This window comes from Haematobia irritans, chromosome 2, assembly GCF_050003625.1.
Source record: "Haematobia irritans isolate KBUSLIRL chromosome 2, ASM5000362v1, whole genome shotgun sequence".
NCBI classification, from domain to species: domain Eukaryota; kingdom Metazoa; phylum Arthropoda; class Insecta; order Diptera; family Muscidae; genus Haematobia; species Haematobia irritans.
In genome coordinates, this window is record NC_134398.1 from 57,798,450 (window position 1) to 57,815,873 (window position 17,424).

Here is a 17,424-nt window from a genome sequence, read left to right on the forward strand (position 1 = left end):
AAGGATACTTTTAAGACACAATTCTCTTTTTAATGTGGGTTTTGTGTACTTGCTTCTAGGAAGCAAATTTTAATTTTTCGCTTTTTCAGCTTTTTTTCTCCACATGCTATCAAAGTCCTTTAAAAACGAGTTAACAAGAACTTTTTTTCCAAATTAAAATTCGACTTCCAATAGAAATTATGCTATGTTTCAAGGAAAAAACGTCTTTGAAATAAAGTGTTGAAAAACGTGTCCTATATTTGAACGATTTTTTACTTTGTAGTCAAGACGCAAAAAGACAACAAATTTAAAGACATTTTCAATAAAACTAAAGAATTTTTCTGAATTATTAAAGTCAAGTTGACCGTACCCCAAACATTTTTCCTTTCATGTTATGATACCCATTTTTAAGTGAAATCACTTAATTATAAGGACAATACGACTTCATTGCAAAATGTATCTACTTTTGGACAAGAAAAAAAAACTTTATATTAGAGAAATGTGTCTTCTATGCTAAGCAAACTTTGCATTCGTATTTTAAGGACATGAAATCTTTGACCTCACGACAATATTTTTTCCAGTGTAGTTTATAAGAAAAAAGTTCGTAATTTTTATGAAAAAGTTTCTTGCTGTTTATGAAACAATTTCGTTCTTTTTATGAAAATGCTTCGTACTTTTTACGAAAAATATACATATGAAATTGTTACGTACGTTTAATGAAACAATTTCGTACTATTTATGAACAACTTTCGCATTTTTTGTGAAAAATTTTCGAACTCTTAGAAAAAAAAAATAATAACAATTAAACTGAAGAGATTTTTAAATTTTTTTGGGGGGATTTGTAAAAATAAAAAAATGAGAAAAGATTAAATTAAAAAGATTTTTCAATTTATAAATTTTTAACACACTTTTACGATTTATATCTTAAAGGATATAATAACTTTGATTTGAAACACATCCTGAGTCGAGTGTTCGCAGGATTCCAAGCGCATTTATTAGGCGATTTTGATGAAATGTGGTACACGGCGTTGTTTTGACACAAGGACGAACATTATTGGAAGAAATCGGATATCGCTATATATTTGGAAGAAATCGCATCAAATTTAAATATATATCTCCCTTATATATGTATCACCCGATTTCGACAAATGGGGTCACATGGCGCGTTTTTTCTAACCGATCGTCGTCAAATATGCCACAAAGTAATCTACGAGTAATGTACCACCCTTTAATTTCATCGAAATAGGTTCAGATTTAGATGTAGCTCCCATATATATGTATCGCCCGATTTTCCCATATTTGGGCTTAAAACCCTTATTTATTAACCGATCTTACTCAAAATTGGCTAGATCCAGTCCTCTATAGTACTAACTATATGTGCAAAATTTCATCGAAATCGGTTCAGATGTAGATATAGCTCCCATATGTATATATGTATTCAATTTTATGTATATATGTATGTACAATTTTAAGGGAATATATCGGCTCAACACTAATATCAACTACTTCCGAAAAGATGGCATGGACAGAAAAGGCTCTACGGACTGCATTATCATCATCGGTGTATCTAAATCCACCTGCTTTTGTTTGGTCAACTTTAAGGATCATTTTCGACCATTGTTATACTGAAAACGAAGGTCGTCTACGAAAAAATTAAATTTAGGACACAAATGTTGTATGTATTTGAACTAAGGCACATTTTTTTGAAATAAAGATAAACATTTTTGAGTTAAAGAAATCGGCGCTAAATTAACTGAAATATTAAATCTTTAGATTTAAGATAAAAACGCTTCAAATATGGGCTAAGAACAATTTTTTTAGAAAGAAATTTCATTAATAAGATCTTTATAATAATTTTAATTTTAGTGATCCTAGGTTTAAAGCTACAAGGATGCCAAAAAAATTCCCTTCTTTTAAAGAAACCAGATCTTTGGCTCGGAATCAATACGAAAATCTTTTTTGAGTGAAGTTTTTTATACACAAAAAATTGCTTTAGATTTAAATATTTCCCATATTTTTTTTACTGATCTGCCCCATTGTATTAGCCGATTTAAAATTGGAGTCTATGAATTTCGTAGAAGTCTAAAAACATATTGTCCAATCGGTTCAGATTCAATATATGTATATGGGGACATAAACCTTAATATGTAGCACCAACGAAATTTGAAGAATTTGAGATGATATCAAAAATGTAGATCTACAAATTGGAGCTTAACTTCAATTTTTTCAAAGGATACAAGTTTGTCCTTTAAATCAAATAATATGCACTTTAGTTTAATTCATATTTCTTAATTTTAAGGATATGCGTCTTTAATAGTGTTTATATTATGTGTCTTCAATTTAAAGTAGGACACTCTTTCAAATTAGGCCAATATTTTTTCAATGCCAAAAAGTGCGATTTTTTGTATATTTTTTTTTTTAACTATTGAAAATATCGAATGGTACGGCTGCCAGTATTTTTACAGCTCTAAAATTAGAATGAATTTAGCCATTAAAAAAATAAAGATTTAACTCAGATTAATTCATGAGTCTGTGTATTGGGTTTAACATTCTTCACATCCTTATCAAAGAACCCTCCTAATGGAACATACATCAGGGCTATGTTACATATGTTTTCCCCACATGTTTACTTTGTCCTTTGTAAGATTTCAAAATTTCTTTTACCACTTCTTTGGACGCACAACATCCTTGCCCTAGTCCTTTACACATTTGGGATGGTATAGGTTGCGTGCCATTGCCAAATCTTTGATGCCTTTTGCCACACAACAAGTGGGGAAGTGTTGTGACATTTATATGACAGACACTAAAAATTGTTCACGTGTTGCTTCATCATCTTCACAAAGTTCTTGCCCTGCCTGCTGGTACGTCACGTAAAGGTTAGAAATATAACCGAAGACATACACACAAGTACGACTTTTAACTAATGATTAATTATGTCAATATACACACACATATATGAGGTTGTGTTCAAAGTTCAGGAGGTTCCCATGAACTTAGCGCTGTGCTTTTAATACTAAATGTATGACAACATGTTTATGACATAGACAAAGTGTAAGGTAAATTAATGTTTTTGGGGGCTATTACAAATTATATTAAAAAGTTAATAATATGTTTTGTGTAGGTTTGACAATAATTAATTGATTTTTGATAGCATATGATGTTCGTCATAGAAGAAGGTAGAAGATGCAAAGGGGAAAGTTTTATATGAATGCAGTTTCTAATGCAGATAACTAACAATATTGAATGGAACCAAGCAAAAGCTTTTAAGATTTTATGCGACATGCATAACTATTCTAAATAAAAACTTATCATTCAATATCAATATCGGCTGGTTTGGGTTTGGCCGAATCTCAAACGTGTTCAGTATATAAACAAGTAAGTATAGTCTAAAGTCGCGCTGGTCCGACTCTTCACCACCGTGTAGACCAAAAATTTTGGTACCATTTCAAATCCATCAAATTTATTAGGGGAAAAAATTAGTAAATTAGTACTGTAGAATTAGTAAATTAGTACTGAAGTAGTAAACAAAAGCATTTGCGTGGTATTATTAAACTAAGTTTGAAAGATGAACTGTATTTCCGCAATTAAGACAATTAATTCCGCAATAAGTACATTGTTATGGGAGCTTTATCTCAATCTGAACAGAAATGAATGAATGAATGCGAGAGGTGTTAACCTGTGCTAAATATAAATTAGATGGACTAATACATGAGGGTTTGTAAAAGGATTCTTGATCATATGGTGACACATTTACGAAAAATCTTTCTTCTCAAACGAAATTTTTGACAAACAAATATCGTGCATTCGTTTCTCGTTGTAAGGAAGTTTGTTTAGAAGAAATGTACACGCAAAAAAATAATTCTTTCCTCCCAAACGAAATTTTAGACAAACAAAGTTCGTTTCTCATTTGCTTTTTGTTGAAACGAAGCGTATTTGGAAGAAAAGTATATACTTTTTGCGATAAACGTTTATTATTTTCCAGGATGTAAAAACAATTCCATAAACTCAAAAAAAAATTTTTTTCTAGCTAATTGCATTTTCCCTCACATCTTTCACACTTCCACGAAGTTTTTTAGTTCTTAGCACCTTTTTCTGTAATACAAACAATGTAGAAGAAATTACACTATTTAAAAAATCTTTTTTACCTTTCGCCTGGACGGAAATCGAACCGCGGACCATGCAATTTGTAAGCCATCACACTATCCACTGAGCTATGTAGCCGTTATTGTCATCAATAGACAATTACCCATATAAGTTATATTTATATAGCATAGCTTGCGGCGCCCACGAGCCGATTAAACAAAGTTTATTTAACAGAAAAATACATTTAGTTGGGTACCGTGGAGCAGTGGTTTATTTAACAGAAAAATACATTTAGTTGGGTACCGTGGAGCAGTGGTTGCTACGTCCGACTTGCATGCCAGTGGGTTCGATCCCTGCTTCGACCAAAGTTTTTTTTTACATATATTCCAGATATGGTCGGAAGACATATTTGAAAAATTTGGCTAAATGTAGTCTTCTATAGCACTTACTATATGTGCAAAAAATCATCGAAAACGGTTCAGATTTAGATATAGCTCCCATATATATATGTATAGCCCGATTTTCCCAAATTTGGCCATAGAACCCTTATTTATTAACCGATCTTACTAAAAGTTTGCTAGATTCAGTCCTCTATAGTACTAACTATATGTGCAAAATTTCATCGAAATCGGTTCAGATGTGGATATAGCTCCCATATATGTATCACCCGATTTTGAAAAATTCGCCCCTAATAACCTTATGTTTGACCATACAGGCCTCATTTCTTAACTGATCTTACTCAAATCTTGCACAAGGTAACCTTTTGTGGTATTAATCAAACCCACAAAATATTATGCAAATTGGTTCAGATTTAGATATAGCTTCCATATATATGCATCGCTCTATTTTCCAAAATTTGGCCATAATACTCTTATTTATTAACCAATGTTACTCAAATTTCAAATTTTGATGTACTAGGCGATCGTATTTATATGTACTTGTAGCTTTTACATAAGAATATTGCTCGTTTTTTTCAAATTTTGATTTATTACCCACACTAAATTAATGATTTTCTCTTTTTTAATAATGGGCTCAATATTAGTGGCATACTAACTCCGTAGGTGCAATATCAACACAGCCAGTGTTGCTAGAAGTAGGGGAAATTCCCTATATGTAGGGGTTTTCTAATATTTAGCGTCTTGTAGGGACGTAGGGCCACAATGTAGGACATTTTCACTCAACATAATTTGTAATAATTTTTACATTTTGGTGGCTCTAGAGGAGGAAATTAGAATCCGGCAAGGCTTGATCTTTAATAATGTGTGGTAAACTTTATTCCTGTAGAAAATTTTGTCAACATTTTATTTCTATAGAACATTTTGTCAAAATTGTATTTCTATAGAATTTTTTTTTTTTTCAAAATATTATTTCTATAAAAAATTTTCTCAAAATTTTATTTCTGCGGAATTTTTTCTCAAAATTTTATTTCTATAGAATTTATTGTCAAAATTTTATTTCTATAGAAAAATTTCTCACAAAAATTTGTTTATAGAAACTTTTTCCAAAATTTTATTTTTATAGAGATTTAACAAAAAAGGTTACTAATTTGGGTAGAGTTCTACCAACTGTGGCAACCGTGGTGGTAATACAAATTTATATTCTAATTTATATACGTTGCATATTCATGTTTTAAGATAATAAAGTACTTAGAACCATTTTTGTTTTGTAAAATTGTTTAAATTTAACGAAAAATATAGTAGGGAAAATTGTTTGGGAATGTATGGGAAAGTAGGAAATTTGTTTGTCCTTGTAGGGTAAACCGAACATTTTCCCTGGCAACATTGACTATGAGCTATAGTCAGATTGACACAAAGCACCCATAGACATGTACCCCTTAATTTTCTTAAATATGTAACTGCGGTTTATCTCCCAGACCTATATGTTACCCCACAAATGCTTATGATTACTAATTCTGTAATGGTGGTTTAGGGTATGATATAGTCGGCCCCGCCAAACTTTCTACTTTACTTACTTGTTACTATTAACTTTAAAATGTGTCTTATTAAAGACCCGAAGTCAGAAAAGAACAGCGTTTGAGATAAACGAAATGGACTGTGTTTTTGGTTCAAAAATACCTCTTTTTTATTGAAAAAATAAAAATTTTGTAACAAACGAATTTTTTTGGTGATAAAATTGTATACTTTTCGAAGCAATTCAAAAAACTCTAACAAAAGAAAAACGTTTTCGGTACACGTTTTCCAAACGTTTTTTTTCTTTGCGTGTATATACTTCTGTGATAGAAAATGGTTCTCTTACATGATGTAAAAGCAATTTAATAAAGACTAACTCAAAAAAAATCTTTTCTGGCTAATTGCATTTTCCCTCACATATTTCTCATTTCAACGAAGTTTTCTTAGTTCTTAGCACCGTTTTCTGTAATACGAACAATGTGGAAGAAATTATTCGATTCTATCCATTTTTATACCCTTCACCACTACTGTGGTGCAGGGTATAATAAGTTTGTGCATTTGTATGTAACGCCAAGAAAGAAAGGTCTGAGACCCATTAGTTTAGTATACCGATCGTCTTAGAATTAAATTCTGAGTCGATTTAGCGATGTCTGTCTGTCTGTCTGTCCGTCTGTCTGTCTGTCTGTTGATGTATTTTGTGCAAAGTACAGCTCGCAGTTTTAGTCCGATTGTCCTAAAATTTGGTATAGGGTCCTGTTTCGGCTCAAAGACGATCCCTATTGATTTTGGAAAAAATCGGTTCAGATTTAGATATAGCTGCCATATATATTTTTTCACTGATCTGGTCATAATTGGCGTGTATATCAACCGATCTTCCTCAAGTTTTATGAGTATCGAAAAACTTGCAAAATATCAGCCAAATCGGTTCAGATTTAGATATAGCTCTCATATATAGCTTTCGCCCGATTTACACTCATTTGTCCACAGAGGCCAAGTTTTTGCTCCGATTTAGTTGAAATTTTGCACAGGGAGTAGAATTAGCATTATAGCTATGCGTGCCAAATTTGGTTGAAATCGGTTCAGATTTAGATATAGCTCCCAAATATAGCTTTCGCCCGATTTACATTCATATGACCACAGAGGCCAATTTTTAACTCCGATTTAGTTAAAATTTTGCACAGGGAGTAGAATTAGCATTGTAGCTATACGTGCCAAATTTGGTTGAAATCGGTTCAGATTTAGATATATCTCCCATATATAGCTTTCGCCCGATTTACACTCATATGACCACAGAGGCCAATTTTTAACTCCGATTTTGTTGAAATTTTGCACAGGGAGTAGAATTAGCATTGTAGCTATGCGTGCCAGTCTAAAAGTTGTAAAAATGACTCTAATTTTCCTAAACTTCTAATACATATATATCGAGCGATAAATCATAAATAAACTTTTGCGAAGTTTCCTTAAAATTGCTTCAGATTTAAATGTTTCCCATATTTATTTTTTACTAAAATTGTGTTCCACCCTAGTGCATTAGCCATCTTAAATTTTGAGTCTATAGATTTTGTAGAAGTCTATCAAATTCTGTCCAAATCGAGTGATATTTAAATGTATGTATTTGGGACAAACCTTTATATATAGCCCCCAACACGCTTGACGAATGTGATATGGTATCGAAAATTTAGATCTACTAAGTGGTGCAGGGTATAATATAGTCGGCCCCGCCCGACTTTAGACTTTCCTTACTTGTTTAATTTTAATTCGGAATTCAAAATATTAAATTCAATAACATTTTAATATTAATTTTAATTAAGAATAAATTATTTTTTTTATTTAATAAAATTTAAATTAACATTTTAAATTTTTACCCTGGAAATTTTTTTCATGTTATGAAGGTTTTCTTGTTGTTATTTTGTTATCTAAGTACTATCAAAACAATTTAACTTAATCTATTAACTAGTTTTCTTAGCGTAATTTAATTTTGGTTTTAATTGACTAAGGGTTTGAAATCTTAGTTCAATTACCCGTGAGAGGTTTCTTAGATTTTAGAACCTCAAAAAAAAAAAAAAAAACATGAAATGAAATCAAGGAGAGAATGGATTTGTAAATTAGTCTCATTACAAGTTTTAAGCTATACTTAGCTTAATCGAATTTTGAAGTTTTGTTTTTCTGAAGAGTTTCTAAATAAATTTTTAAGCACATTTGCCACCACTCTTGCACCAAAAGAAAGAAATACTCTCAAAGAGGTGACTTGATGGATTTCTTTGATTTTGAGAATAAATGATGCTATTATACTCTGGACCAGGTTACTTCCCGTGAATTGCTCGATATCATCCCTACTGGACTTTTACCACAAATAAATGCAACGCCTGGTTCCACAGGTATGGATCTGTATCGGTCGAGACTTCAACACCGGTCTCTTTTGGACACGCTAGTACTCCAGCATTCCAAGTGGTCTCTCGATCTTGCAAGATGGACCGATGATAATTTGAACAATGTGCCTTGAAAACTTTGTTGCGTTTCACAGAATAAAATCAAGAAAGACTTCTATACCTCAAAGTCTAGAATTTTCCTATCGAAGAAACACTAAAAATTCGGCCACGTTTTAGACTTATTTTATTCCGATATAAATAGGGCAACATTTTAAAAAATTACCTTTCGGGTTGGTAAAAAAGGTGGAAATTACTAAAATTTTTAAAATTTTGCAGCTTAATTTCACCAGATTGCAAATTTCACAAATGATTAAGTCACTCACGACAAATATAATTTCTGGCTGGTTTTTACTTTACCGCGGGTATTCGCAAAAAGAAAGGAAATATAAGCGACTTTGCTTTATCAATGAGACCTGTCACTCTAGCAAAATATCACACTGAAAAAACAGTGAACCCACCAGGAAAGATAACTTTCGATTCATTTTAGAAAATTTGGAACTTTTTTAGTAAATTTTAACTAAACGGTATTACAAGCACTGGCATCACTCCGATATGGCAAAAATAAGTAAATATTTTTCGACAAATTCAAGAAAATTTATTAGACATAACTAAATTTTTTCAGTAGTTAAAGAAAATTTTGTAGTTTTAAGAGAAATCTTGGAGTTCAAAATTGCAAGAATATCTTTAGTGACATACGAAGTTCACGATGGACACATTTTTGGTAAAATTTACAAATTTAAAGAAATAATGTATAACCTTTTCCCGTTTTTTAGTTCATTTAACTAACATACGCAAAAAATTATTTGACTAAAATAAACTTTTTCCAAACATAATGATTCTATGAACTAATATAAAGTTAATATGGCTTTAGTGAAATAGAGAGTTCACTTTTTTTTTGAGTGCAGGCACAGTGGAATGTAAAAGCGCAAGTTGGTACTTTTGCGTACGATTGCCATAGAGATGGTACTTGACCTCTTCGTACAATGTCCAAGTACTGTATAAATAAATTTTCCTTTACCTTTAGGTGATGACACCAATATAATGAATTTATGACCAATATAATTTCGAATGTTGTCAAAAAGAAATATAAAAGGAAAATAACTCAATCCTAGCTAAACAAAAATGTTTAGTCATATTACATTCAAGTGACAAATTTTATGAATTTTTAAAGTTTAAAAAATATGTGCTCTCTTATATGAATGAAAATTCACAAAAAGGAACAAACGTATTACTCATACAATTTAATTAAGATGTAATTCCGATACACGATGGATATCATAAAAAAATTTTGTCTTGACCTGCCTTAAATTTTTTGAAAATAAAATAATCGAAATTGGCCACTACAACAGACTACTATATTAATTATACCATTCACCACTACTGTGGTACAGGGTATAATAAGTTTGTGCATTTGTATGTAACGCCAAGAAGGACTAGTCTCAGACCCATCGTTTAGTATACCGATCGTTTTAGAATTAAATTCTGAGCCGATTTAGCGAAGTTATCCTTATTTGGAATAGGGTTTTATTTCCGATCAGAGACGATCGCTATTGATTTTGGAAAAAATCGGTTCATATTTAGGTATAGCTGCCATATATTGTTATCACCGATCTGGTCATAATTGACGTATTTATATATATATTGTCCTAATTTCGTACTTTCGTAAGTAATTTCGTACAGCCATATATTTAGGCTCTCTCGTAAAATGTGCAAAATATCAGCCAAATCGGTTCAGATTTAGATATAGCTCCCATATATATTTTTCGTCCGATTTGCGCTTATATCGTCTCTAAAGCAAGAGTTTTGCCCTGATTTGCTTCAAATTTCGCACAAGGAGTATATTGAATAGTATATTTAAGTGTGCCAAATTTGGTTGAAATCGGTTCAGATTTAGATATAGCTCCCATACATATCTTTCGGCCGATTTACACTCATAGGACCACGGAGGCCCATGATCCTCCGTGAAATTTTGCAGAGATAGCAGAATTATTATTCTGTGTTAACTATACATGCCAAATTTCGTTGAATCGGTTCAGATTTAGATATAGCTATATATATGTACGCCAGAGTTGGGGAAATATGGTAGAATGTCTCATATGGTAGACTCATTATCAACGGGAGTTTCCTCCAATTGACTCGATAGTTTCCACAAAGAATATATTTAATATGCTATTTAAGTGTGTCATCTTGATCTAATTTGTTCAGATTTCAGAACGCCTACATGTATATTTTTTCCGGTTTATACAAATATGGCCAAAATATCCACATTTTACACAAAATTCTGTGATGATTTACTAACAGTGCGTTTCATCCTAGGGCGTAACCGATTTAATTTTAATTCTACACTGTTAGAAAAATATGTTTTTCATATGTTTCGATATAAACAAAATGTGTTTCGGGCACAATTTTTAAACACAATATATTTAAGTGCAAACATGTAATGTTCTCAAACTAACACTAAATGTTTGGAACACATATGTTAATATGTTAGAATATATTATGTTTTGGGGCATGCATGTTTCATAAAAATTATATGTGTGAATGTAGACATATAAAAATTTACAAATTTCGAGTAAACATATATATGTTGTGATATTTTATTCAGAGAGCGACAGAGAGAGAGAGAGAGTATAGAGAAAGAAATAGAGATAAAAACCGGGAGGGTTGACGAAAGATATCAAATTAACACAGCGAGAGAATCGAAAGAGAGCAATTTCTGTGAAACCGCTTATATATATTGTTTCGGAAACTGCTTTATGATAAGGCCAAAAATTTTATACGCTTAAGTCTAAATATTATTTAATTTGTGTATATTATAAAATTATTTATGTATGTTTATACTCGACCCCACGTTCTTCCTTTGTTAGAGTTTTTGAATTCCTTCCAAAATATCAAACTTTTATACCAAAACCAGTTTTTTATTACAAAATTGTTATTTTTGCAATAAAAAAAATAATATTTTATCCAAAAGCTCAGTCCATTTCGTTTATATCAAGCACTGTTTCTGACTATAAATCTTTAATAACCCACATTTCGAAGTTTCATTATAAAAATTTAATATAGTATAAATATAAATGTGTAAATTAAAAAAAAAAACAATTGGTGTTTGGTCGGAGCAGGGATTGAACCCACGACCCTTTGCATGTACGGCAGACATGCTAACCACTGCTCCACGTTGCCAACACATGTATGTTTCTGTTAAATAATGTTATGTTTGCATGGGCTCGTGGGCGCTGCAAACTATGCTATATAAATGTAACTTATAACGATAATTGTCTTCTGGTGACTATAACAGCTACGTAGCTCAGTGGTAGTGTGTTGGCTTACAAACTGTATGGTCCTCGGTTCGATTCTCCGTCCAGGCGAAAGGTGAAATTTAAAAAAATTATAAAATTGAATAATTTCTTCAACATTATTTGTATTACAGAAAAAGGTGCCAAGAACTAAAAAATTTCGTGGAAGTGAAAATTATGTTAGGGAATGAGCATAATCTTCTTTGGGGAAAATTCTTCCAAGCATATAATATTTTTGGCTCAAAATGCTTCCAAAAATAGAATATGTTCACATAAAACAAACATATTAATGTTTCGGCAGAATCCCATAAAAAATGTGCTTCCTGCAAAATATGTTTGGAACATATGTTAGAGAGGCGAGTTTTTTTGAGGGTGTAGAGATTTTGTAGAAGTACAAAACATTGTCTCCAAATCGGTTAATATATAAATATTTGTATATGGGAATATAAAAAAACTTTCATAATAACTCTCAACAAATTTGATGGAGTTGAGTTGGTAACACAAATTTTGGTTTACACAGTGGTGAAGGGTATTATATAGTCGGCCCCGCCCGACTGTAGACTATACTTACTTGTTTTAAATTAATTGTGTTTCGTTTAACGCCATCAGCCTAATTAAATTAAAAATTTTGTAACAAACAATTTTTGTTTGTGATAAATGTTTGAAATTTTGAAAAAAATGTAAAAATTCTAATAAAAACGTTTTTGGTACACATTTTCCAAACGTGTTTTTCTTTGCATGTATATATAGGAGATATTTTCATCTAAATCAGATTCGTTACAAGCGATACAGAGTTTTCTTATATAAAATTTAGTTTCATACACGCAGAGAAGGAATATGATCACCTCAGACATGTTTTAAGAGCAAAATGTTATATTTGGAAATCAGATACATAATTTTCCAGAAAATATTTTTTTTTGCGACAAACATGTTACATATTCCCCGTCCAAAAATAACATTTTACTCTTGAAGCATGTATGAGGTGGTCATATGCCTTCTCTGGGTGTAGGTGGAAGATATATAGTAATATGTTGCAGTAATATCAAGAATGCAAGTATGTTAAGTATCCATTTATCCTAATCGGGCGATACATATAGTATATGGAAGCTATATCTAGTTTTGATCCAATTTTTTCATATTTTATCAGAATCGGTTAATAATTGCGACCGAAATCCTGCGAACAACAAATACATGGACAAACGGACGGACACCAAAGGCTAGATCGACTAAGAAGGTGTTTCTGATTCCGTCGATATATATTTTATGGGGTCTAAAATCAATATTTCTGGTAGGTAAATTTTTTGCCAGATCAAAGATATTATACCCTGACCAGTATGTGGTAAATATAATAAAATATATAAATTAGTTAATTTAAGTATCACTAAAATAATTGAGTTTAGAGTTGATTTAATATAAAGGATAAAAGGTTCTTCAGCTCTCTGTTCTATTGAATTGAATAGACTTTTTTATATAACTTTAAGGGTTAAGCGTTTTCAGTAGTTATTAATGCTGACTTCATTCGCGCCCATTCTCTTCACCCACAGTACGTAACCTTAAGCTCTTTCCTTGATAGGTACTGCCTGGGTAGAATTAATTCTATCACATTTTTCATTGTTACCTCAGAAATTATTTCATAATTAATTTAATGTTTGTCTATTGTCTCATTCCAGATACTTTGGCGCTACGCGATGTTCGTGTCAAGGTACCACATGCTGCGCGTCGTGGCCAAAGGATTACCTTGAAATGCCATTATGACATAGAAGACGATACGCTTTACTCTGTGAAATGGTATAAGGGACGACGAGAGTTCTATAGTTACACGCCAAATGAAAATCCCGCCCTTAAAGTATTTCAAATACCAGGAGTGAGAGTAGATGTAAGTATTGAAGTAGCAATTAATTTAGCCAAACACAAAAGTCCTTTATGAAAACGGAGCTTTAACGTTTGAGACCACTATTCATAATCAAACAAAAACTTTTTTCCCATTACAGCGTTTGGCTTCCAACGAAACTCAATTGGTCCTGGAGTCTGCCTCAATGGCAACTGGAGGCAAGTATTCGTGTGAAGTCTCAGCTGATGCACCGTCGTTTCATACGCTCATAGCAGCCGCCGAATTGGATGTTGTAGGTAAGTGATGTATTCCTCTTTACCCAAGGTATCCCATGGTGTTTGAATGAAGTGCCCGGCAAAAAAGGGAAAACGCAAACACATAGCACAACAAGCACAATGGCGGGAAAATTTATGCAAAAATTATACGTTTTCTTCTGATGATGATCATTTTGTTCGATTGTTTGTTCATGTATTTCGTACTGTTCATTTGTTTGCTTGTTTACTCTCTTAATAGAATTGCCCCACAATCCTCCAGTTATCACGGGAATGCGAGCCCGTTACCACGTTGGTGATATATTACGCGGCAATTGTACATCGCGACACTCGAGACCGGCAGCAAATCTTACATGGACAGTGAATAATGAAGAGGTAAGTTACAACAAAGAGTTATGCAAAATACAGTGAAACACAGTGGCAATCTAAAGATACGACTTTTACAATGGCATTTGGTGTGTAGCATAAATTCTTTGAAATCAAATTTAAATTATTACATCTTTAACGGCACCAAGGGGTGTCGTTTTTAGGCATTGAAATTTTTGTCTGAAACCTTATAAAATATATCTTTGATCATCGGGAAAATTCTGTATCGATGTAGAAATTTTGATTTTTTTTTCAAGGGCTTAGCCAAGCTCATTTTCAATACGTGTTTCATTCGTTATTTTGATGTGACATTTGGCACAACATGCTTATATCCAACGGACTACAAGACATTAGGTTATTTAGATTTGCGATTCAGGAAGTAATGGACAATGTTTAGGAATATCTTTGGTGTAATATTTGATATTTCTAGGAGAAACACAAGACGTTCTTACACGAAGAAATTGAACCCAACATGAAACAAGTGAGTAAAGCAGGAAGTCGGCCGGGTTTAGTGTATAGCTACGTTGTTATACCCTAAATCACATAGTGCTCTGGCTAACTTTGATCTGCCAAAAATTGTGCCTACCAGAAATATTGATTTTAGTCCCAATAAAATGTATACCGATCGACTCAGAATCATCTCCTGAGGGGCAGTTCGGAAACTTCTTAGCCTAGCACAAAAAGCACGGTATAAACAGAAAAAAGTTAAGTGTTGTGGAAACTTCCATCTCTGTTATGAACACATGTTAAGTTTTGTTTCGATCTGGCAACTCCTTCATATAGAAACAGGTGTTCAAATAAGATGCATCCGCAATTTTTTTACAATGGAAAAATTAGAAATGCGTGCTGTCATTAAATATTTACATACAAAAGGTTTATCGGGACAAGAAATTCATAATGATATGGTGAATGTAAATATTAAAAAATTGGGTTGCTGAATTTAAACGTGGTCGTACAAAAACAGCAACAACAACAGAAATTGTAGCCAAAGTGCATGATATGGTATTAAATGACCGACGAATAAAAGTGCGTGAAATTGCTAATATCATGGGCATCTCAAATGATCGAGTCCATTTAATTTTGCATGAAGAACTACAGATGAAAAAGCTTTCTGCAAGATGGGTGTCGCATTTGTTAACAGTCGAGCAAAAACGCATAACAGTCGATCAAAAACGCATAACTATTCTCTTTCATTGATAGGCTAACAAGTTTCCGAATCGCCCTCGTAAAACCCTTGGTGTCCGTCCGGCCGTCCAGGGTGTTTTTGTTTAGCACAGGGTGTTTTTTTAGCACAGGGACAAACACTATTGAATTTGGAAAATATCGAATCAAATTTTTATATAGCTCCCCTATATATATGTATCACCCGATTTCGACAAATGGGGTCATATTACGCTTATTTACTAACCGATCGGCGTACAATTTAACACAATGTAGTGTTGGGTAGTAAGGGTACTACCGAAAGTCCGAAAAATTTCATTGAAATCAGTTCAGATTTAGATATAGCTTCAATATATATGTATCGCCTGATTTTCCCAAATTGAGCTATAAAGCCATTATTTATTAATCGATCTCTCTCAAAGTTTGTGGAATTTAATATTCTATAGCACTTACTATATCTGCAAAGAATCACACAAATCGGTTCAGATTCAGATATAGCTCTCTCTCAAATTTCCAACTTCTAATCGTCTATTAATTATAGTTACTGTACCTGCAAAGAATCAACGAAGTCGCTTCTGATTTAAATATAGATCCCATATATATCGCCCGATTTAAAAAAAATTGACCCTAATGACAACATTTTTGACCATAATGTACTAATTTATTAACCGATCAAATTAAACAGAAGGCAATCTTCTGCAATAACAACCAAACCTACAAAATATCATCAAAATCAGTTCAGATTTAGATATAGCTCCTATATATATGTGTCGCCCGATTTTCATAAATTTGGCAATAATACTCTTATTTATTAATCAATGTGACTCAAATTTCAAATTTAGAGGCCGAACTTATTTAGACTTACATATAGCTCTTACATAAATATATTGCCCGATTTTCAGAAATTTGGCTGTAACCCACGGTATTTGAGCGATTTCCTATTTTTTATTAATGGGCTCAATTCTACCTCTGTAGGGGCAAAATCAAGTATAGCACCTAATATCAGGCATTTATGTTCAGATTGAGGTAAAGATCCCATGATAAAGATCCCAGATCCCAAACATGTACCATCTAGTTTTCTTAAATATAGAAACGTTTTATCTCCCAAACCTATTTTAATGATATCCCGTAAATTCTTGCGTTTACTAATTCAATTGGGCTGGTTTAGGGTATGATATAGTCGGTCCATCACCACGATGGATCAAAAATAAAATTTTATTTGAAATACCCATAGTATTCAGTTACTGCATAATATATAGAATTCCAGGGGGGTTTGATAACACAAGGAGTATGTGAAGGTTGTTTCAAACGGAACGAATCCCTAGATTGTAAGAATCATATTTGTTCGAAATTTAAAGGAATCTTAAACTTCTAATCTAAGTGAGTGCAAGAAAATCCGATGAACTAACGCCTTTCAAATGATTTGAAACTTAATTTTGGTGGTACCCATTGTTAGTATGAGCTCGAGAATCGGACAATTATACTTCTAGTTTCGGGAAATTTCGATGATGAGTGCATTTTATCTCCTCAAGAAGTCAAATCAGGAAGCAAGTGTGTATGGTGCCAAATTTGACATATAGAAACTCCAAAAATATAATCGGGAGATGGGCCTACACCAAAAAATGGCTCAATATAAACTAAATACAACGCAGATCTTTGACGAAATGCGCAGGAAACCAGTATATTTGGGGGCTATCTTAAAACCTAAAGAGATGTAGCCCATCTTCAAACTTGATACGCTTCCAATACGAATCTATCCCAAATTTCAGAACGATAGCTCCATTATTGAAGTCTGTAGCATGATTAACACAGAGAGAAAGAGAGACCGACAATGCTATCGTTGTCTTACAATATTCTTTATATAGTCGGAATTGGATATTTCAATGTTTCAATGGAATGGTCAATTTTTATTATACCCCATCATCATTCTACGCGTGGTTGTAGGAGTCTCATACTATGGTCAGTGTGATCCCATACTTTTTTTCCATGAATCTACTGCAAACATGACTTTACTTTGTGGTAAGCAAATGTGCAGTACATTTGGCAACTGCGGCAAAGATTATTCAGCCATGTATGCTCGATTTCTGCTTTGATTGTCCT

General features: G+C 32.6%; 1 protein-coding gene across 1 annotated transcript in view; it reads left to right on the forward strand.

The window, feature by feature from the left end:
• The window catches only part of beat-Ia (beaten path Ia), a 177,624-nt gene that overhangs the window by 139,734 nt on the left and 20,466 nt on the right, over positions 1 to 17,424 (forward strand). The window contains exons 3-5 of the mRNA XM_075298069.1: positions 13,365 to 13,570; positions 13,686 to 13,821; positions 14,039 to 14,172. Of these exons, the coding sequence (XP_075154184.1) occupies positions 13,365 to 13,570; positions 13,686 to 13,821; positions 14,039 to 14,172 (476 nt within the window). The remainder of the gene's footprint in view (positions 1 to 13,364; positions 13,571 to 13,685; positions 13,822 to 14,038; positions 14,173 to 17,424) is intronic.